Source organism: Mesoplodon bidens (assembly GCF_964165515.1).
Source record: "Mesoplodon bidens genome assembly, chromosome: 11".
Classification (NCBI taxonomy): Eukaryota; Metazoa; Chordata; class Mammalia; order Artiodactyla; family Ziphiidae; genus Mesoplodon; species Mesoplodon bidens.
This window is the reverse complement of record NC_138167.1, coordinates 45,691,238-45,714,502: the sequence shown is the minus strand read 5'-3', so window position 1 is coordinate 45,714,502 and position 23,265 is coordinate 45,691,238. Positions and strand designations below refer to the sequence as shown.

General features: G+C 41.8%; 1 protein-coding gene across 3 annotated transcripts in view; it reads right to left on the bottom strand.

Annotated features, from left to right (window-relative positions):
• Positions 1-1,872: 1,872 nt before the first annotated feature.
• BIN2 (bridging integrator 2) overlaps positions 1,873-23,265 on the bottom strand; it is a 36,675-nt gene continuing 15,282 nt past the window's right edge. The window contains exons 3-13 of one of the 3 annotated variants that reach the window (XR_014016993.1): positions 22,944-22,998; positions 22,551-22,645; positions 21,864-21,959; positions 14,467-14,574; positions 14,073-14,158; positions 12,495-12,570; positions 11,122-11,204; positions 6,663-7,413; positions 3,340-3,414; positions 2,436-2,526; positions 1,873-2,019 (exon numbers count right to left, since the gene is read on the bottom strand). Coding sequence is in view for 2 of the 3 variants with exons in the window: in XM_081248242.1 (XP_081104368.1) it covers positions 2,497-2,526; positions 3,340-3,414; positions 6,663-7,413; positions 11,122-11,204; positions 12,495-12,570; positions 14,073-14,158; positions 14,467-14,574; positions 21,864-21,959; positions 22,551-22,645; positions 22,944-22,998 (1,455 nt within the window). In the remaining variant the exon portion in view is untranslated. Of the gene's footprint in view, positions 2,020-2,044; positions 2,527-3,339; positions 3,415-6,662; positions 7,414-11,121; positions 11,205-12,494; positions 12,571-14,072; positions 14,159-14,466; positions 14,575-21,863; positions 21,960-22,550; positions 22,646-22,943; positions 22,999-23,265 lie in introns of those variants that run through there. The other 2 variants (XM_081248242.1, XM_081248243.1) reach the window with 2 other exon arrangements.

The window sequence follows — 23,265 nt, the reverse complement described above, 5'->3', positions numbered from 1 at the left end:
TCATTTGTGCCTCTTTTGTAGCAGTTACCTTGAGTGCTTATCTCCCCACCACCAGACCATAAGTCCCGAGAAGTACTCTCTGGCACACTCTCCAAAGAGGATCAGTTTCCTAGGAGATGAGGGTCAGGGAAAGCCTGGTAAAGAAAAGGCTCGAACCGGGTTTTGCCTTGGGAGGGGTATTCTAAGCAGGTCCTGGAGGATCTTGGACAGCCAGGAGCCTGTATCCCTAGCATATCCCCGACCCTTCCATTAGCCCTGAGTATCACTGCCAGCAGTAACTGAGTGCCACGGGAGTGGGATGCCTTCTAGGAGAGGAATTAAAATACAGACAGTAGGGCTTTTATAGGGGGATATGCAACCTCCTCTCCATTACAGCAGTAGAGATCCTTTGAAAGTTTTTTTTTTTTTTTTTTTTTTTTTTTTTGCGGTAGGCGGGCCTCTCACTGTTGTGGCCTCTCCCCTTGCAGAGCACAGGCTCCGGATGCGCAGGCTCAGCAGCCATGGCTCACGGGCCTAGCCGCTCTGCGGCATGTGGGATCTTCCCAGACCGGGGCACGAACCCGTGTCCCCTGCATCGGCAGGCGGACTCTCAACCACTGCGCCACCAGGGAAGCCCCCTTTGAAAGTTTTTAAGTGGAAGAGTAACAGGATTAGATCTTAGAAAAATGACTCCTAAAAATGACAAATATGCATTACCAGCTCCCTAAGGGACATGTCTACTGAAAAGTCATGCAAGTTCTTAAGTTCTTTGTATCAATGTTTGTATGGGACACCCAATAAACTGCCCATAAAGGGTACAATTTGATCAGTTTGACACACGTATACACATTAAACTATCACCATAATCAAAATTAGGAACATTTCTATCACCCCAAAGCTTCCTTGCGCTTCTTCGTAATCCCCCCTCCCTACTCCCACCCCGTGTCACCACCACCACTGGTCTTCCTGTCACTGTAGACCCTAACGTGCCTCCCCCCAAACTGGGCCAGATTCTTTCTCCAGGGAATCTGCATCTGGAAAGGACACATTGGCAGGAGGCAGCTGAAGCTGAGTCTTCCAATGACAGCTGCCTGGAGGGGCAGTCCACACGTTCCTGCTACAGACATCCGAGGGTTCTTTCTGCAGCCTGGTTGTTTTCAGTTCTATGAGCTGCATAATATCCTTCCAACGTATCCTTTAGTGCTTAACTGTGTCAGTTTGTTACTTGCAATGAGAAAACTCACATATAATGCACTTCCTCCTACAGTCACCACTTCAGGAAATGGCACCACCAAATTCTAGTCTCTCATGCCTAACCTAGAATAATTCCTTAAAATTTCAGTCTTCATCACGTCTCCTCTCACTCATTGCTAAATCCGGCCTCTCTGCTCCCTGCTCAGTATTCTGTCTCTATAACGTTCTTACTTTTTTTCCTCATCATTATTTCTCTAGTACCTAGTACAGTGCTTGGCAGAGTACTCAATAAATTCTTGCTGAATGACTGAACAGTGACATCATCCATCACCCCCAGAAACAAAAGCAAAGATGGATGAGTGAGTGCTTGCATATGTGTGCATGTTTATCAGAGTGGCAGGACTTCAAAGTTAGTTTTTAATGTTTTCACAGAAGCACATGATAGGACTTGAATCCAAGAATTCTGACTCCAACTTCCATACCATTTCCATTATACTTTGTATCTATACCATGTATCCTTTCCCTTCACTTGGAGTTCTCTTTCTTCTTCCATCCTGCTCAGATCCTTATTTACACCAAGTACCAAACGGTAGGCACTAGATAGAGCTCTAAAATATAAACCCTTTCCAAGAATATTTGCTTATTAACCAAAGGGTGGGGGCGGGGTCAGGCAATAAAGCATCTTGCTTGAGGAGAGGAGCCTGTGGCCCCTGGCATCATCAAAGAGTTCTAGCCAGGAGGTAGGGTGAGCTGGGGGTCAGGGATGTGACTAAAGCTTTCTGAACCTGGGGTAGAGTCAATAACCTTGCCTAAGTGAAGAATAGTTTGCTGGGCTGGAACAACTTCCTGTGTCAAACAAAAAATCCATACATCATCAGAATAATACTTTATTTAACAATCTGAAATCTGTTCTTTTGGTTTTAAGTCTTGCAAAATGAGTGGTAACTCAAAGATCTGTTCACTATTCTCTGAGTATGTGTGGTTATATGCCTGTGGGTGGACAAATGTCTATGTCTACAGATGCTTTTGCTTTTTATAGTCATTTTAGCCCCACTTCATTAGTATATAAAGTCTTACTACTCTAACAATGCTAAAACCTGAGTTAAATATTCCGAGTCTAACGGTCTCTTCTCCCAAGACCACCTCCCTCCCTCCTGAGTCTGCTCCTCAGCTTCCATTAATGCTAGGTCTTTAGAGACTGCCAGCATTCACAGTTTGAGAAACCAGAAATGAACGCTGGATCTGAAGTCCCTCTGACTTACATCCTCTAGCTGAGGGGCTTTTCTGGGGAGGTGTGTGTGGGGAGGTCTTGGCAGTTCCTCTTCAGAGTTGTGCATTTTGAATGGGAGACACCTAGAAACGAAACATGATTGCATTAGATGCTGACCTGCCCTGCCACTAACCAGTTAATAAGGGTGTGTGTGTGTGTGAAAACTCCATTTTCTTGTCCTGAATTATATTTCATGTAATGCACTGGCCTGTATGGAGGTGGAGGCAATGTGAAACTGGCTGTTAGGATTATTGTAAAGACTTGTTGCAGATACTGTTCATTATGTCATTCACCATCTCTTTATGAGGATTCACAGAAGAGATTTCTTTTTCATCTTAGTAGCAGGAGTTTTTCTCCTAAGGAATGGACATCATAAACTGTGTGAACTGATCAGGTTTTTCCTCTTCTTCTTGGATGTTAGTCTGGAACCAAGTTTGTGGTCCATCCTTAGTAAGTCTATTTTACAGAATGCACATTTGTACTTGCCTAGTTCATGGCTCCATTTTATGTCACTCTCACTAATACACTTCTGAGTTACTTTACTACATTTCATGTGGGTGCCTGTATGTATTTACTTTTTGTATGCCTTTTGTAGCTCTCAACTCCTTTTTGAAGTAAGTTCAGGTATAACTAAATAAATTCTTAGGAGATAGGGCTATGGGGAAGAGGTCAGGAGGTTCAAAGCCAGTTGGGAAATGGGCACAAAGGAACCACAAAGTGCGGTCACTCTTGGTTCTTCTGGCTCCCGCGTGCTTGACTTTTCCCTAAGGATACTGTTCACTGCTGGGTTCCCCTCACAGCCCACAGCGAGGATGCCAGCCTGTAGCCAAGCATCTGTCCACCCGCAATCCCAGTCTCACCACCCCTCCTGCTGTCTGCATATCTGGACTCCTTACCTCTTGTCGAGGTTCAGGTGCTATGACGCTGCTCTCTTCCGGAACCGCAGAGACATGAAGCTGAAGACCTTGGTTCTACGAAAAGAAGAGGTCTGCCAGTGAGATGTGTCTCAACCTCCCAGCCTCTCAGCTTAGAAGGGTCTTTTGTACCTTACACTTCATAAGGGTCATAGATAATACTAAGGGCAATCATACAATGTTGTTTCACTACAGCCTGAAGGCAACAGGGAAGGTTTTACTGCCATCCTCCCTCATATCAGTAAACCAAGATTTGAAGGGTGAAATGACTTGCTGGGACAGGAAGCCAGGTCTTCAGATTCCAGAGTTGTTTCCATGATTTGTGTGACATGGCATCTATACGTATAGCTAGGTGAGACTCTGTAAGCATATAAATATAGGTCTTAAAACCACTACCTATCACTTTTAGGCTAATCCTCCTCAAGAATGCACGGCAGTTCTCACACTTAGATGATCCTAACCCACAGCAGTTAGGAGAGGCAAGTGGTAGGATGGTTTCCTTGGGAAAAGGTCTAGGTTCTGAGATGGGAGCCCAAGGTGTGGAAAAAGCCGTGTCTAGTAACTACTAAGCCAGGGGAAGACCTTGGCACTCTAAGGTTTAGAATGAACTTTTAAAAAAAGAAATTTATTTAACACACTATAAAATTCACCCTTTTAAAGTAGAACTGATTTCTAACAGTATGACAGTCACTTGAAATTCTGTGATTTCTCCTTTCAGGAAAATTTCCTTCTTCCTACTCCCTCTGCTGATTCTAGGCCATGAACTACCTCAAAGGTAATACTATTAATACCTCCAAGAAAGTTATCAAAATCTTCATTTTCTCTCAGGTGAGTCAAATGCTGAGCAAGAACAGATTTTCTCACAGTTATCTTTTTTTTTTTTGCGGTACGCGGGCCTCTCACTGTTGCGGCCTCTCCAGTGCAGAGCACAGGCTCTGGATGCGCAGGCTCAGCGGCCATGGCTCACGGGCCCAGCCCCTTCGCGGCATGTGGGATCTTCCCGGACCGGGGCACGAACCCGCGTCCCCTGCATCGGCAGGCGGACTCTCAACCACTGCGCCACCAGGGAAGCCCCAACATTTTTTTTTTTTTTTGGTAACAGTTATCTTTTTATTTACCCGTTTTTATATGTGGTAAGTCCATAATTCTGCTTGAGAGAAAATATGATTTATGATGCATCTGTGAGGGAGATGAACAAATCTTACAGGACACAGGCTTCAGAGGATTGGTAATACCGATACACTAGGATCTAAGATGCTCTATTGCTTAATTCCATAGGAAAAATATGTCTCCTTAGCCAATGACCAACGCAATCCCACAGGAGAGGCTGGGAGTAAATCTCAAATATAAGGAGGTAACCTCAGGGGAAGGAAGTTGTGTCCTGTACCTCACTTCCAAGGACAGTGTTACTAGCCTGTTCCTCCAAATAGACAGCATCTTGGTCCCCATAATCCCTTCAGTAAAATTACTCCAAGAACGCAAACTTGTTTTATTATGCACCTGAGCCAAACAGGTCATTCTATTGTTGTCTCTATACTAAAATCATATAACATATTACAAAGTCAAATTTAAATTAATTTTGGATTTTCCATAGAGTTGAGTTGCTCTTTTCAGTGCAGAAGTGGCTATACTCTTCATCTATGCAAAATCCCACATTTATCTTGGGCTTATTCACTATCCACATGCCCTGCATATCTCTCACTCAGTGTAGCTATCTCAGACTGGAAACCAGCCAAGGGAAGGTTTTATATTATGCTCTGTTAGGACCTTCAGTACCTCACGTGAATCAAGACTCAGGGCATAATACTGTTGATGACTCAGATTTTAGTATCTCAGGGGAGTCAACTGAGATAAGTCTATTGTCCTCTTGTCTTCTACCTTCCTTGCCTTGCCAGACATCACACCCTTGTTCCCTCTGTCCATGTTAGTTCCTCTCAGACAGCAGGAGACTCCCAAGATAGCCTGGTCAACCTTCAGGTAGGCATATTCAGTAGTAGGGTGGTATGATCTGAGAGGTACCAGACATCTCACACTCCCAGGTATCCACATAGCTCATGCCCTGGCCTCCTTCATTGCCCAGATGTCACCTTCTCTGACGGCTCTGTTTAAAGCTGCAATTCAGCCCCCACTCCCTATGCCTCGCCCTGCTTAATTCTTCTCCCTAACTCATAGCACCACTAAACTGTAATTTTACTTACTTATTCTGTTTCTTGTCTATCTCCCCCTCCACTAGAATGTAAGCAGCTGGAAGGCAGAGAATTTTGTGTTTTGTTCACTCTAATACCCCACTTCCTAGAAAAGTGCCTGGCACATAGTAGGGGTTTAATGAGTGATTGTGGAATGAATGAACGAATCTGGGTGCCACCTAGTCAGATGTTGCTCCATAATCCTCTCTACAATGCACCTGACAGGGAACCATATGGCCTTAGCTTTTAACATCAAGGAAGGGCAACTAGTTTTCAAGATGGCCCAGCTTATTCTGGTTTTTGATGCCCCTTGTGCCCCCTTTCCTCTGTATTAAAAAAAATGTTTTCCCATACCACTTCTTAGAGCTAATTGCTGAAAGTTCCTCTTATATTGATCCAAAATGTACTTAAAAAAACAAAAACACTTTACACGCAAGGCCTTTTTCTGTCCTCAGGAGTCTTATAGAACATGTCAGATCTCTCCTCTATATGATAGACTTCCATGTAACTTGAATAGAATATGACTTGCTTTCCAGATCCTTCACGGAATTGGTTGCTCTCCAGAGGGTCTGTGTCTCTATTTTAACAGAATCCTTTTCTCATCCATATTTTCACCTTTCAAAAGACCATCCCTTTTGCCTTACCTTCCCTTTGTGAGTTCCTTCTTCTAGGCTTCTCTCATCAAAGAAGATATACCTTGGAAATTTGCTGATGCCATTTTGCTTGGGGTCTATTCACCATAATCACAAGTATGACAAAGTGAAGTGAGACCTTCCTCCCTCCCCCACATTAAAAATGGTAAAGATCAGGATCCAGTTGTAGGCTCTTTACGTTGGGAACTCCCAGAACTTGGAGCAAAAGAAAGAAATTCGTAAGGATCTTCTTATATCAGAGATATAAGCTCTTTGTAGAAGTCAATTACCCTGGGACTACAGGTCGCTAAATTCGTTGCTATGAAGATGTGCAATCCCCAGAACCAAAAAAGGTGTCCAAGAGTATCCTTGAAACTGTAATATAATGACATAAAGTCTTATCTACTGTAGGGCAACCTGACCATAGTAAAAATAATCTACATGGAGGTTATAAAGGGAATAAAGACTCAGCCAGATCCATTCTCACCTGACAGATCATCAAGGTTGGGGAAGTACAAAGTTCTTCTGGGTTCAGATTATCGGTGTTTTCCTTTTCTCCGACCTCAGGAGCTCTTGCTGGCTTCTCTGGTGGCTGTGGATCAGGAGAGGTCTCTAAGGAGGCCCTAGGACTTGGAGTCTCAGCCCCCAAGGAGGCCCTAGGGCTGGCGGGTGAACTCTGTTCAGAGGCTGGAGGGCTGGAGGGCATGTTCCCTAAGGAGGACCTGGGGCTGGGAGTGGCTCTGGGTGGAGGAGGCCTATCAGGCGGTGCTGAGGCCCTCTGCATAGAGGCTCTCTTTGGCTGTTCAGATCCTTCGCTTGAGGTGCGGGTTCGGAGGACTACTTCTGGGAAAGATGAGGCCTGCTCTGAAGGGATCAGAGCTCTGCCTGGTGATGGAGCTGGGGAGCCAGGGAGAATTTCCTCCTGGGACTCTCCACCCTCAACGGTGGGTGAGGGCTGGGCCTGGGAGGGGCCATTGAAAGCTAGCAGAGGCTCTTCCTCCTCAGAAGAGCTTGCTTCAGCCTCCTCCTCTATTTCCTTGTCTTTTAAGGGCTCTTTTTTAATCTCGGAGTTGTCTTCTCCCTGGGCTGGATCAGATGCCAGCTCTTCCTCACTTGCTGAGGTGGAGTCCTTCTCACTCTTCAAGGAAAGTGCAGAGGGACTGCCAGGTGAGGTAAGAGGGCTGGAGACTGTAGATGTTCGAACTGGGGGAGAGATGACTAGAGAGCATCTGTTGCTGCTAAAAAAAGGAAGGGCATTTAGATTCAGAAGAGCTAAAAACTGGAAGTAACCTAAATCCCCCAATAAATGATACATTCATATAATAATAAAACAGAATAAAGCAATTTAACATGGTATTAGAAAGTTTGTATAATTTGCAGTAATGCTTATATTATAAAGTGAATTGGAAAAAGGCTATAACATTTTATCCATATCACGATCTTGATTATCTAAAAATATATAAAGAAAAAGAAACTGGAAAAAAACTCAGCAATATATTAACAAAGTATTTTGGGGAAAAGATTCACGAGTGATATACAGTCGATCCTCATGGATTCTGTGTTTGCAAATGCACCTACCCCCTGAAATTTATTTATAACCTCAAAATCAACACTCATGGTTCTTTTGCGGTCATTCACGGACATGTGCCAGCTGTGAAGAATGAGTGCCTCACCAATACTTTCCCAGCTGAGGTCTAACAAGGCAAGCCTCTGCCTTCCTGTTTTAGCTCTCTTACTGTAAATATGTCCTGTTTGCCAAGTTTTTTGTTGTGCTTTTTGTTGGTGATTTTGCTGTTTAAAATGGCCTCCAAGTATAGTGCTAAAGTGCTGTTTGAGAGCAGCAAGTCTGTGATGTGCCTTACAGAGAAAATACATGTTAGATAAGCTTCATTCAGGCATAGTGCTGGTGGCTGTGAGTTCAATAGGAATAAATCAACAATATGTATTAAATGAGGTGTATTTAAACAAAAACACACGCAAGAAAGGTTATGTATTGACTGACTGATGAAAATGTTAGGACCAGGGGCTCACAGGAAACTAACCCTGTGTTTCCCCTGGGAGCAATGGTTCAGTATTCACTAATTCAGTGCTCATGGTGACTTAGAACAAAACTACCACGAACAATGAAAACTGACTATAACATTTATCGAGTATGCTGGATACTGTGCTGAGTGCTTCTACAGCAACATCAGCTTGACTCCTACTCACCTCCTTAAGGGCCTCCCATGTACCATCCACTAACTGATTAAGCAACTCACAAATATTTACTTGACATGTACCAACTATGTGCTGTGTCCTGGGTTCAAGAATGGGAGACGGTGATAGGAAGAGAGAAAAACTTAGTTCCAGCCCTGTGGGAGTTTCTGACAGTAAGATAAGCTAAGTGACATAAGGTTCTTTCTAGCACTAGCATTCTATGCGTCAGCAGGTTTAGAAGGCCCAGGATATAGCAAGAAAAGACCAGATTTCCCTAAAAGGTTCTGGGACATCTTGGTGTAAATGATGGTAAGTTTCAGATGAATGGACACTTAGAGAGAACTCTGGTTTTCAATGCAGGGAAGAGGAGAAAAAGAGTTTTGGGAGTAAAAGGGAAGTCTATATTGGCCTGTTAGTGATTCTTTTTAACAGTCTGTAACTAACTGCTAAATGAGGAATACAAACAACAAACTGAGACCCATTCTTCCTGCAAATCTCAAGCTCAGTTTTACCACCTCCTCAAAGCCTTCCCTGACCATCTATCTGCACACCGCAATTACTTAACTCTTTGAATTCCTACTGGTTTCCTCAGGCCCTTAGTATGTGCAACCTTATATTGTTCCTTGTTTCCTTAGGCACATTTTGTGCCCTTCCAACTTTTTTTTGGTTATAAATTTATTTATTTATTTTTGGCTGCGTTGGGTCTTTGTTGCTGAGCACAGGCTTTCTCTATCTGCGGCAAGTGGGGGCCCCTCTTCATTGCAGTACACGGGCTTCTCAATGCGGTGGCTTCTCTTGCTGCAGAGCACGGGCTCTAGGCGCACGGGCTTCAGTAGTTGCAGCACATGGGCTTCAGTAGTTGTGGCTCGCAGGCTTAGTTGCTCCATGGCACGTGGGAAGTTCCTGAACCTGGGATCGAACCCGTGTCCCCTGCATTGGTAGGCAGATTCTTAACCACTGCGCCACCAGGGATGTCCCCCTTCCAACTTCTGTAAATCACTTCAGGAGAAAGACAAGTCACCTATGTCCTTAGATGCCTAACTCTCAGCATAAAACCTTGTGTACAGAAGGAACTTAATAAAACTTCTTAAACAAAGGCATCAGAATAAGAAAATGATCACATTCTGAGGGACCAGTGAATTGCTCACATTTATCAGCATAAAGAATGCTTGAAGGCAACAGACACACCACATACACACACACAGAAAAGCAAGCCATAACAGGTTAAGAAAAGATATTTGCAGGATTTCCCTGGTGGTCCAGTGGGTAGGACTCCACGCTCCCAGTGCAGGGGACCCAGGTTCGATCCCTGGTTGGGGAATTAGATCCCACATGCATACCACAACTAAGAAGTCCACATGCCACAACTAAGAGCCCTCATGCCGCAGCGAAGATCCCACATGCCGCAACTAAGACCTGGAGCAGCTGAAATAAATAAATATTAAAAAAAAAAAAAAGAAAGAGAAGATATTTGCAGTACATATCATTAAAGGATTAATATCCAGAATATCCAAAAAACCCCATCTCATGTAAATCAGTTTTTTAAAAAGGGTAAACAATCCAAATGAAAAATGTGAAGAAAGGATAAACATGAAAGTCACACAAAAGGAACCTTAAAAGGCCAATAACACGAAAAGATGTTCAAGCTAACCAGCCATTGTGGAGATGTAATTAAAACTGCAAAACTTCCATTTCATACCCATTACCTTAGAAAAATTAAGAAGTCTGACAATGTCGCATGTAGCAAGAATATGGAGCAATGAGGGCTTTTATTCACTTCCGGTGAGTTGTAAATTGGAACAATCACTCTGGAGAGCAATCTGACAATGGTAATGTCTAGTAAGGCTGAAGAAACCCAAAGGCACAGAACCCTACGACTCAGCAATTAGACTCCCAGTACACATCCTAAAGAAACTCTTGATAACATTCACAAGGAGAAATGTGAAACGCGTTCACTGCACCATTATTTGTAATAGCATAAAACTGTAAGACAACCCAAATGTCCACTAGCAGTTCAGAGAAATAAACTGTGAACTAGGCATACAATAGCATCCATAACAATCATGAAAAGGAAAGATCACAGCTGGCAACATGTAGCAACAAGGATAAGTTATCTCACAAACAATACTAAGAGAACAAAAGTAGTTGCAAAAGAATACATACAGTATAATTCTCTATCTAAATAAAATTTTAAACCATGCAAAATAATATTTTCTATGTGTGCATATATATGTATATAATAAAAGTAAAAAGACATGCATGGTAATAATAAATACTAAACTTAAGATAGTGGTTACACTTGGTGGGGGACAGGAAGAGAAAGTGAGTGGGAAAGGGACACTGGGAGATTTAATTATATATATATAATAGTTGATTTCTTTTCTTTCTTTTTTTTTTGGCTGTACCACGCGGCATACAGGATCTTAGTTCCCCGACCAGGGATCGAACCTGTGCCCCCTGCATTGGGAGTGCAGAGTCTTAACCACTGGACCACCAGGGAAGTCCCAATAGTTGATTTCTTAAATTTGGTGGTGGGTATATGACTCTTTGTTGTATTATTCTTTATACGTTTAGTTACCACTAAAATATTTCATAAAAATACTTTATATAGGGGTGTAGCACCAACAAAAACCAATATTATTTACATGAACACAAAAGAAAAGGTCAGGATTTGGGATTGGAGGTGAGAGTGTTGAATGTGTTCACACACAGGACAAACCAAGCAGAAATGAGTGTCAGAAGTGGCTCACCTTGAGAGTCCCTTCACCACAAAGACTTTGTCAGAATGTTGCTTCTCCAGTTTGCTCATCACCTCGTAGAGATTGTGGTTCAGCTGGAGTAAGCAAGAGAGAAGGAGATGCTAGCCACGTGGGAACCTGAGACTGGCATATCCCTTCTCTCCCCAAAATAAAACCTTCCTACCCTTAATGATAAAATTCCTTATCCCTTTTGCACTAGTGTCCAGGGTCCTGTCCCACCACCCCTTCTTCCTTTACTATGTCTAAAGTTCTGCCTCTTCCATCAGACTGGCAGCTCTCTCAAGGCTGGGTCCTTGGTATTTGATGTTGATTTGAGGTTCTAGCATCTCTCAGGTGATCCAGGGAATGAAAACTCATTGTAATATTAACTAGGCAAATCATAATTAGCCAAAGAAACTGTGGAGAGGAACGTGTGTGGATGTGGATGTGAATGTAATTAATATTTTAACAGCAAAGAGTCTTGGAATCGCAGGACTAGAAGTGACCCCGTAAGGTCATGTTCTCTGGCTGCCCGTCATTGAATAGGATTGGCCCTATTCAAGACGAACTACCTGAGAAACTGACCTGTGCCTAAACACTGCCCTCTCTGCTCCCCAGCAACAGAAGATGGAGGTTGAACTTGGTTCCCCATTTCAGCTGTTCCTTCCATAACTCTAATCTCTTTTATGCATCGGAAGCCCATTTGGATGCCATTATTCAGTTGTTAATGGAGATGGAGAGGGCCCTCTGACATTATATAAACGTGCTTTTTTTTTTTCATTTTCTTCAGTGTATTAAAAACAAACAAAAACTCAGTACACTAGAAATAGGGAAGAATTTCTGTTAACTTATGAAGGGTATTTACAAACATCCTAAAGCAAACATCATACCTAGAAATGAAACACTGAAAAATTTCCCCCAAACTGGAAACAAGACAAGAACGTCCACTATCACCACTTCATTCTGCATTTTTTGTTATTTATATTTGTGGGGTTTTTCCCATATAATTATTGATCATTTAGGTTTCTAGCTCTTACTTCACTCTGTTAGTTTGTCAGTAATGTGGTTTCCCTTTGCTAAAATCTCCTATGAAGATTTATCAATTTCTCCTTATAGGACCTTTCAGCTTTTTATACTATGTATTTTTTAACATCTTTATTGAGATATAATTCACATTTAAAATATACAATTCATCCTTTTTAAGTTAAAGATGTGCTTTAATACAGTTCAACACAGTCCATCAAGTGCTATTATTTCATCATGAGAAAGAAGTAATAATTTGTGATGCCAATATGGATATCTAATGAGGTTATGTAAATTAGAGCGACCTTCATATTTATTAGAAAAACCCTCCTAGATGTCTAAATTGGCCGGATGTTTCTCACCTTGCTCATTTCCCTGTAGAAGACGTCTCTCAAGTTGGAAATGTTTTGGAAGATGGTCACATAACAGCCAATACGACTATCAAGAGGCAAAACAACAAACACGTAAAGGTAAGTGTTGGTAAAGGAAGTCTTTGAAGTACAAGGTAGGAGCGTAAGCCAAAGCCACTGCCGGCTCCACACAGAAAAGCACCCCAAGGCCTAGGCTCAGGACGTTCTGGGATCTGGATTCGTCAGAGCCAGGCCAGGGGTACACTTGACTCTCAGGAGTGTGAAGGCCAGAGGCGACACAACCAGCCTAGGCTGACACCAAAGTATAACAGATCTCTATGAAAGAAGTTATCTGATTCAGGCTCTTTAGGTTCTGAAGTAGATATGAAAGTGCTTTGAAGAATTTTTAAAGTGCCATATAAATATAAGGCCATACAATTATAATCGTTATAGTAAGTATTCTTTCTCGGTATTCAATACTTGGACTTCTATGAAGCTATATGTACATTAATGGGATTCTACCGTAAATGAATTGGGGAAGTTTACATTTAAAGAAACTATTAAATTTCAATTCTGTTTAAATTAGAAATCACATAGTTAATGTTTTAGAATACATGTAGTCATTAAAAAGGCTCCCTCATTCATAGACTAATATAAAGTGACAATATAAAATACTCTGACTGCAACTGCATAACTTTTTTTTTTTTTTTTTTGGCTGCGCTGGGTCTTCATTGCTGTGCGCGGGCTTTCTCTAGTTGCAGCGAGCGGGAGCTACTCTTCGTTGCGGTGCGCAGGCTTCTCACTGCGGTGGTTTCTCTTGTTGTGGAGCACAGGCTGTAGGGCGCATGGGCTTCAGTAGTTGTGGCACATGGGCTCAGCAGTTGTGGCTCACAGGCTCTAGAGCGCAGTCTCAGTAGTTGTGGTGTGCAGGCTCAGTAGTTGTGGCACACGGGCTTAGTTGCTCCGTGGCATGTGGGATCTTCCCGGACCAGGGCTTGAACCCGTGTACCCTGCATTGGCAGGCGGATTCTTAACCACTGCGCCACCAGGAAGTCCCTTAAAGCTTATCTTGTACAATGAAAAGGAAATAGGATACAAATAGAGCTTCTGTTCAGATTCCTCTTCCAATGTGGAAAATTTACATCTAAAACATTTTTACCTACTGTGAAGCAAAGACATCTTCATTAATGGAAATACTCATCCCATGGTGTATCTTCTACATGAATCCGGATGTTCACTAACCAAGCTTGTTTAAAACAATACACGCTCGAGCAGAAAACCAGATACTCCTAGTATGCATGATGACAGCACTTTACTTGCCAAGATCTCTCTTATCTAAGAAGCATCTTGTCTTTAAACCCGGAAAAGCTGGTAGGGCAGGGATGGTTATCTCTGTATTGCAGACAAAGAAACCAGGGTCGAGAGAGAAAGGTGGCTTGCCTAATATCACACAGCAAGTTACGAGCAGGGCTGAGGTTACATCCCACTCTTGGACCAGGGCTCTTTTCATGAGGACATGTTTGGGCTGCCAGGTGGCCTGGGACTCCACTGGCCCGAGGGTCCAGCCCTTTCCTGAATCTCAATCATTACCTATTATAAAGAACAGGCAGCTCCTCTAGTAGTTCCTGGTTCAGATCTTCAAATACAGCCTGGGCTTTGTTGAACTCTTCCTCTGCCTAGGTGGTAAAAGAGACAGGACAATTCCCCTTATTCCTGAACCCAAAGCTAGAGGCTGCTTCCTTTATTCTCTGCATGTTTTCAGGGATGGGGCTTACTGGGAACCATGCCTCCCCTTCCCCAGACCTATGTCCTCCCCAGCCTCAAGTCTCTGACCATCCTTAGAGCATCAGTGTCAGAGGAGACAGGATTTCCTTCAGGACACCGGAGGCTGAATTTATCGTTTCCTAAACCCAGCTTGGCCCAGCCACTTGCCACCATTATGGGGAGAGGGAGGGCAGGGAGTTTTTACCAGGCTCTTCTTTACCTTGGCAGTCTTGGCCTCATCTTTCTTCTTGGCATTCTGTACCGCCTCCAGGTGGTGTCGGGCACTGTCATAGTCCACGAGTTTCCGGCCCCGTTTGGCAATTCTTTCCTAACCCGGAGTCAAGAGAGAGGGCCTTGATACTCACTTTTCGGTGGCCAGGATGTGGGTAACAGAGTATCAAACAGAGAAGCAAGATTCCTGTCCTAGTATCAAATTTTACTCTCTAATAGGGTTTTGTGCCAAAGGGATCTCCCTCATTATCTGGAAAGAATGGGAATTCTCAGGGGGAGAGACAGTAGAGGGCAATTCTCCAGACCACCTGGAAGGCTGCACTGAATTTTAATATATCCTGGGAACCCACTAGAAACTGGTTCAGCATCCAGAAGAAATGGCCTTGAGAATCCTAGTAAATTGAAAGTCAGGAGTTTTGGGTTTTACTCCCAATGCTGCCATTTATTAGCCTTGTCACCTAGGGCAAGGCCCACCTCTTCTGGAGCCTCAGTAGCCTCAACTGCCCTATAGTGTTATTTTAAAGATCAAATGCTGAATATAAAGAGCTTTGAAAAGCCTAAAGCATAATACAAATAGTAAATTATTATGAGCACTGAGAGAACGTTTACTCAATCTCATCCCAACTACAAATTATACCAGGGAGAGGCAAACAATGTTAATGGCTTTGCCTCCTTCTCTCAACCACAGAATTTGAAAGGATCTTGGTGATTACCTGATCCAACTTCCTATTCAATACACAAAGTTTCTCTACAATATCCAAGATAAGAAGTAGTTCGACTTCTTCTTGAAAAGAGAATAGAGAACTTGCTATCTCACAGTATATTTCATTTCTTTTTTGGAAAGCTTTAGCTATGAGAAATTTAAGTGAGGCTTCCTTTAATTTCTTCCTATATTAGTCCAAAACCAGCCCAGTGCCCAACAGAGTAGACGTTTAATAAATATGAGTTGAGCCTCAGAAGCAGCGGATTAAAGCTCCGCAATCAACTTGATGTACCCTGCATCTGTGGAATACATGAATAGACAACGAATCATCCCAAATTGAGGAGCCAGGAGTCAGTGCTGTGCCTCTGAGGTGGGAGAGCCAACTTCAGGACATTGGTCCACAAGAGACCTCCCAGCTCCACATAATATGAAATGGCGAAAATCTTCCAGAGATCTCCATCTCAACACCAGCACCCAGCTTCACTCAACGACCAGCAAGCTACAGTGCTGGACACACTATGCCAAACAACTAGCAAGACAGGAACACAACGCCACCCATTAGCAGAGAGGCTGCCTAAAATCACAAAAAGTCCACAGACACCCCAAAACACACCACCAGACGTGGACCTGCCCACCAGAAAGACAAGATCCAGCCTCATCCACCAGAACACAGGCACTAGTCCCCTCCACCAGGAAGCCTACACAACCCACTGAACCAACCATAGCCACTGGGGACAGACACCAAAAACAAGGGGAACTACGAACTTCCAGCCTGCAAAAAGGAGACCCCAAACACAGTAAGATAAGCAAAATGAGAAGACAAAAACACACAGCAGATGAAGGAGCAAGATAAAAACCCACCAGACCTAACAAATGAAGAGGAAATAGGCAGTCTACCTGAAAAAGAATTCAGAATAATGTTAGTGAAGATGATCCAAAATCTTGGAAATAGAATAGACAAAATGCAAGAAACAGTTAACAAGGACCTAGAAGAACTAAAGATGAAACAAACAATGATGAACAACACAGTAAATGAAATTAAAAATACTCTAGATGGGATCAATAGCAGAATAACTGAGGCAGAAGAACGGATAAGTGATGTGGAAGATAAAATAGTGGAAATAACTACTGCAGAGCAGAAGAAAGAAAAAAGAATGAAAAGAACTGAGGACAGTCTCACAGACCTCTGGGACAACATTAAACGCACCAACATTCGAAATACAGGGGTTCCAGAAGAAGAAGAGAAAAAGAAAGGGACTGAGAAAATATTTGAAGAGATTATAGTTGAAAACTTCCCTAATATGGGAAAGGAAATAGTTAATCAAGTCCAGGAGGCACAGAGAGTCCCATACAGGATAAATCCAAGGAGAAATACTCCAAGACACATATTAATCAAACTATCAAAAATTAAATACAAAGAAAACATATTAAAAGCAGCAAGGGAAAAAACAACAAATAACACACAAGGGAATCCCCATAAGGTTAACAGCTGATCTTTCAGCAGAAACTCTGCAAGCCAGAAGGGACTGGCAGGACATATTTAAATAGATGAAGGAGAAAAACCTGCAACCAAGATTACTCGACCCAGCAAGGATCTCATTCAGATTTGATGGAGAAATTAAAACATTTACAGGGCTTCCCTGGTGGCGCAGTGGTTGAGAGTCCGCCTGCCGATGCAGGGGACACGGGTTCGTGCCCCGGTCTGGGAAGATCCCACATGCCGCGGAGCGGTTGGGCCCGTGAGCCATGGCCGTTGGGCCTGCGCATCCGGAGCCTGTGCTCCGCAACGGAAGAGGCCACAACAGTGAGAGGCCCGCATACAGCAAAAAAAAAAAAAAAAAAAAAAAAAACAAAAAAAAAAAACATTTACAGACAAGCAAAAGCTGAGAGAGTTCAGCACCACCAAACCAGCTTTACAACAAATGCTAAAGGAACTTACCTAGGCAGGAAACACAAGAGAAGGAAAAGACCTACAATAACGAACCCAAAACAATTAAGAAAATGGGAATAGGAACATACATATTGATAATTACCTTAAATGTAAATGGACTAAATGCTCCCACCAAAAGACACAGATTGGCTGAATGGATACAAAAACAAGACCCATATATATGCTGTCTACAAGAGACCCACTTCAGACCTAGAGACACATACAGACTGAAAGTAAGGGGATGGAAAAAGATATTCCATGCAAATGGAAACCAAAAGAAAGCTGGAGTAGCAATTCTCATATCAGACAAAATAGACTTTAAAACAAAGACTACTAGAAGAGACAAAGAAGGACACTACATAATGATCAAGGGATCGATCCAAGAAGAAGATATAACAATTGTAAATATTTATGCACCCAACATAGGAACACCTCAATACATAAGGCAAATACTAACAGCCATAAAAGGGGAAATTGACAGTAACACATTCATAGTAAGGGACTTTAACACCACACTTTCACCAATGGACAGATCATCCAAAATGAAAATAAATAAGGAAACACAAGCTTTAAATGATACATTAAACAAGATGGACTTAATTGATATTTATAGGACATTCCCTCCAAAAACAACAGAATACACATTTTTCTCAAGTGCTCATGGAACATTCTCTAGGACAGATCATATCTTGGGTCACAAATCAAGCCTTGGTAAATTTAAGAAAATTTAAATTGTATCAAGTATCTTTTCCGACCACAATGCTATGAGACTAGGTATCAATTACAGGAAAAGATCTGTAAAAAATACAAACACATGGAGGCTAAACAATACACTACTTAATAACGAAGTGATCACTGAAGAAATCAAAGAGGAAATAAAAAAATACCTAGAAACAAATGACAATGGAGACACGACGACCCAAAACCTATGGGATGCAGCAAAAGCAGTTCTAAGAAGGAAGTTTATAGCAATACAATCCCACCTTAAGAAACAGGAAACATCTCGAATAAACAACCTAACCTTGCACCTAAAGCAATTAGAGAAAGAAGAACAAAAACACCCCAAAGTTAGCAGAAGGAAAGAAATCATAAAGATCAGATCAGAAATAAATGAAAAAGAAATGAAGGAAACAATAGCAAAGATCAATAAAACTAAAAGCTGGTTCTTTGAGAAGATAAACAAAATTGATAAATCATTAGCCAGACTCATCAAGAAAAAAAGGGAGAAGACTCAAATCAACAGAATTAGATATGAAAAAGGAGAAGTAACAACTGACACTGCAGAAATACAAAAGATCAAGAGAGACTACTACAAGCAACTCTATGCCAATGAAATGGACAACCTGGAAGAAATGTACAAATTCTTAGAAATGCACAACCTGCCAAGACTGAATCAGGAAGAAATAGAAAATATGAACAGACCAATCACAAGCACTGAAATTGAAAACTGTGATAAAAAATCTTCCAACAAACAAAAGCCCAGGACCAGACGGCTTCACAGGCGAATTCTATCAAACATTTAGAGAAGAGCTAACACCTATCCTTCTCAAACTCTTCCAAAATATAGCAGAGGGAGGAACACTCCCAAACTCATTCTACAAGGCCACCATCACCTTGATACCAAAACCAGACAAGGATGTCACAGAGAAAGAAAACTACAGGCCAATATCACTGATGAACATAGACGCAAAAATCCTCAATAAAATACTAGCAAACAGAATCCAGCAGCACATTAAAAGGATCATACACCATGATCAAGTGGGGTTTATTCCAAGAATGCAAGGATTCTTCAATATATGCAAATCAATCAACGTGATACACCATATTAACAAATTGAAGGAGAAAAACCATATGATCATCTCAATAGATGCAGAGAAAGCTTTCAACAAAATTCAACACCCATTTATGATAACAACCCTGCAGAAAGTAGGCATAGAGGGAACTTTCCTCAACATAATAAAGGCCATATATGACAAGCCCACAGTCAACATCGTCCTCAATGGTGAAAAACTGAAACCATTTCCACTAAGATCAGGAACAAGACAAGGTTGCCCACTCTCACCACTCTTATTCAACATAGTTTTGGAAGTTTTAGCCGCAGCAATCAGAGAAGAAAAGGAAATAAAAGGAATCCAAATCAGAAAAGAAGAAGTAAAGCTGTCACTGTTTGCAGATGACATGATACTATACATAGAGAATCCTAAAGATGCTACCAGAAAACTACTAGAGCTAATCAATGAATTTGGTAAAGTAGCAGGATACAAAATTAATGCACAGAAATCTCTGGCATTCCTATATACTAATGATGAAAAATCTGAAAGTGAAATCAAGAAAACACTCCCATTTACCACTGCAACAAAAAGAATAAAATATCTAGGAATAAACCTACCTAAGGAGACAAAAGACCTGTATGCAGAAAATTATAAGACACTGATGAAAGAAATTAAAGAGGATACAAATAGATGGAGAGATATACCATGTTCTTGGATTGGAAGAATCAACATTGTGAAAATGACTCTACTACCCAAAGCAATCTACAGATTCAATGCAGTCTCTATCAAACTACCACTGGCATTTTTCACAGAACTAGAACAAAAAATTTCACAATTTGTATGGAAACACAAAAGACCCCAAATAGCCAAAGCAATCTTGAGAACGAAAAATGGAGCTGGAGGAATCAGGCTCCCTGACTTCAGACTATACTACAAAGCTACAGTAATCAAGACAGTATGGTACTGGCACAAAAACAGAAAGATAGATCAATGGAACAGGATAGAAAGCCCAGAGATAAACCAATACACATATGGTCACCTTATCTTTGATAAAGGAGGCAGGAATGTACAGTGGAGAAAGGACAGCCTCTTCAATAAGTGGTGCTGGGAAAACTGGACAGGGACATGTAAAGGTATGAGATTAGATCACTCCCTAACACCATACACAAAAATAGGCTCAAAATGGATTAAAGACCTAAATGTAAGGCCAGGCACTATCAAACTCTTAGAGGAAAACATAGGTAGAACACTCTATGACATAAATCACTGCAAGATCCTTTTTGACCCACTTCCTAGAGAAAGGGAAATAAAGATCAAAATAAACACATGGGACCTAATGAAACTTAAAAGCTTTTGCATGGTAAAGAAAACCATAAACAAGACCAAAAGACAACCCTCAGAATGGGAGAAAATACTTGCAAATGAAGCAACTGACAAAGGATTAATCTCCAAAATTTATAAGCAGCTCACACAGCTCAATAACAAAAAACAAACAACCCAATCCAAAAATGGGCAGAAGACCTAAATAGACATTTCTCCACAGAAGATATACAGACTGCCAACAAACACATGAAAGAATGCTCAACATCTTTAATCATTAGAGAAATGCAAATCAAAACTACAATGAGATATCATCTCACACCAGTCAGAATGGCCATCACCAAAAAATCTAGAAACAATAAATGCTGGAGAGGGTGTGGAAAAAAGGGAACACTCTTGCACTGCTGGTGGGAATGTGAATTGGTACAGCCACTATGGAGAACAGTATGGAGGTTCCTTAAAAAACTACAAATAGAACTACCATATGACCCAGCAATCCCACTACTGGGCATATACCGTGAGGAAACCATAATTCAAAAAGAGTTATGTACCAAAATGTTCATTGCAGCCCTATTTACAATAGCCCGGAGATGGAAACAACCTAAGTGTCCATCATCGGATGAATGGATAAAGAAGATGTGGCACATTTATACAATGGAATATTACTCAGCCATAAAAAGAAACGAAATTGAGCTATTTGTAATGAGGTGGATAGACCTTGAGTTTGTCATACAGAGTGAAGTAAGTCAGAAAGAGAAAGACAAATACCGTATGCTAACACATATATATGGAATTTAAGAAGAAAAAAAAATGTCATGTAGAACCTAGGGGTAAGACAGGAATAAAGACACAGACCTACTAGAGAATGGACTTGAGGATATGGGGAGGGGGAAGGGTAAGCTGTGACAAAGCGAAAGAGAAGCATGGACATATATACACTACCAAACGTAAGGTAGATAGCTAGTGGGAAGCAGCCGCAGAGCACAGGGAGATCAGCTTGGTGCTTTGTGACTGCCTGGAGGGGTGGGATAGGGAGGGTGGGAGGGAGACGCAAGAGGGAGGGGATATTGGAACCTATGTATATGTATAACTGATTCACTTTGTTATAAAGCAAAAACTAACACCCATTGTTAAGCAATTATACTCCAATAAAGATGTAAAAAAAAAAAAAGCTGAATTCCATGGAGCATGGTATTTTTAAATGAATAAATAAATAAATAAATATGAGTTGAATGAATTAATAAATTCTAATTCTACTTTCTGGAACAGTTTAGAACAGGTTGAATTCCTCTTTTATCTAACAGACTTTCAAGTATTTGAAGATAATTATTGTAACTCCTCCAAGTTTCCTCTTCTCTACAATAAACGTCTACAGTCCCACCAACTGTTTCTCACAACGAAATGGGATGCCCTGACCTGGATCTAATTCAAAGCCAGCCCGAATCTAGTTCACTGAAATCTAAGTCTAAATGTAACCTTCACACTACCTCTAACCCTCCTCCCTCACCTCTTGTCTAATCCTCAACTTTCAATCTTTTTCCTAACCTATCCAACTTCCTCCCTAACCATGGGCTCTAACTCTGCTTATACTTTTAACCCAACATGTTTTCTAACTTATATGGGCCACCCATAACCCATCCTTGATTCTGTAAATTGATTACCTTAATCTCGCTGAATTGGCCTACATAGTTTTCCATGGTCCTCAAAGCCTGGTCAGCTAGTTTCTCTTCATAGTCTTCCCAGAGGAGATCATTATTCTGTGGGGTAGAGGCAGAGGGGAGTGCTGAGGGCTCCACTTCTCAACAGCAACTGCATTCCACGGAAATATCCAAATTCTTCCTGCAACAAACTTCCTTTCTGGAGCACTGATATTTTTAGAATATCATTTTGGATTCTGGGGAAGAGTCAGATGAAGAAACAGCCGGTCCCCAAGGAACTGCTGTATAAGAGACTGGACATGCATTCAAGGGATTAAGAACAGGAACCGCTGGTCGAGAGTCTTGGACTCTATAGAGCTTGAAGGACAGGGAAGTTTGGGAGCAAATAACTGCATGAAATTGGTTTTCAAAAACAACCAATTGGTTTTGTGTAGGTAAAACTTCCTAAGGTTTTAAAGAGAGGAAGAGGGTAAAAAAACAGAGGAATCCACAGATTACGGAAAACTTTTTAACTTCATATAATATTTTCCTGTTGCAGCTTTTTCCTACCACCTGTGATCACAGCTACACCAATGAACAGTGTGAACTGGCTCCTTTGTTCTCCTATTTGTTTGGACAGAGAAGCTGGGGTGAGGTTGAGATGAGGGTAGAGTGAGTGTTGAAGAGCTGTAAAGCCCAGAATACTCTTACCGCTACGATGGCCTTCAGCTCCTCATGACCATCCCACTTGCTGCTGTAGATCTCCTGCAGGGTTTCTGACACTCTCTTTGAACTTTCATGCATCACTGAAAGGAGAGAACTCAGTCCTACCATAAAGTAGTTTGGTATAATCATATGGGTGACAGACAAATCAGTGGCTCCAATCCAAAAGGACAACCTCAGAAGGTTTGGGTTATCAGTCAGAGAAGCTGGATGGGGCTGGGATAGGAAAAGTTACTCTTCCTCGGCCCACAAAGATCCAGGAGTCAGGCACAGGCAAGTGATGAAAAGCCTGAGTATAGCTGTTTTTTTTTTTCCATCCCCCAGACCTCTTAGTAGCTGCATAAATGCCCTCTGGATCCCCCTGTGCTCCCTGATACCCACCTTTGACTGCACTGAGGAAGTTCTTCAGGTCCTTGTATAGCTTGTGGCCTTCTGCCTGAAAGGGAGAAATGCCTTTGATGACTAAAGAGATATATTTCGAAAGATGCTCCAGAAGTCAAAGTTGAAAAGTAGGTTAAAGGCAGAAATCAATCCTGGAATTTCTTCAAACATTTGCAATTGTTATATATTAGCCTCTACTCTCTTTACCAAGAAGTTGTTGGTTGTCTCTTTTGGGGCAAATTTTAAGTTGGGAAATTGCTCCCATTGCACTGGCATGTCTTCTTTCCTCTGTTTGTTCTCCCTTCCAGTGAACTAGAACCTA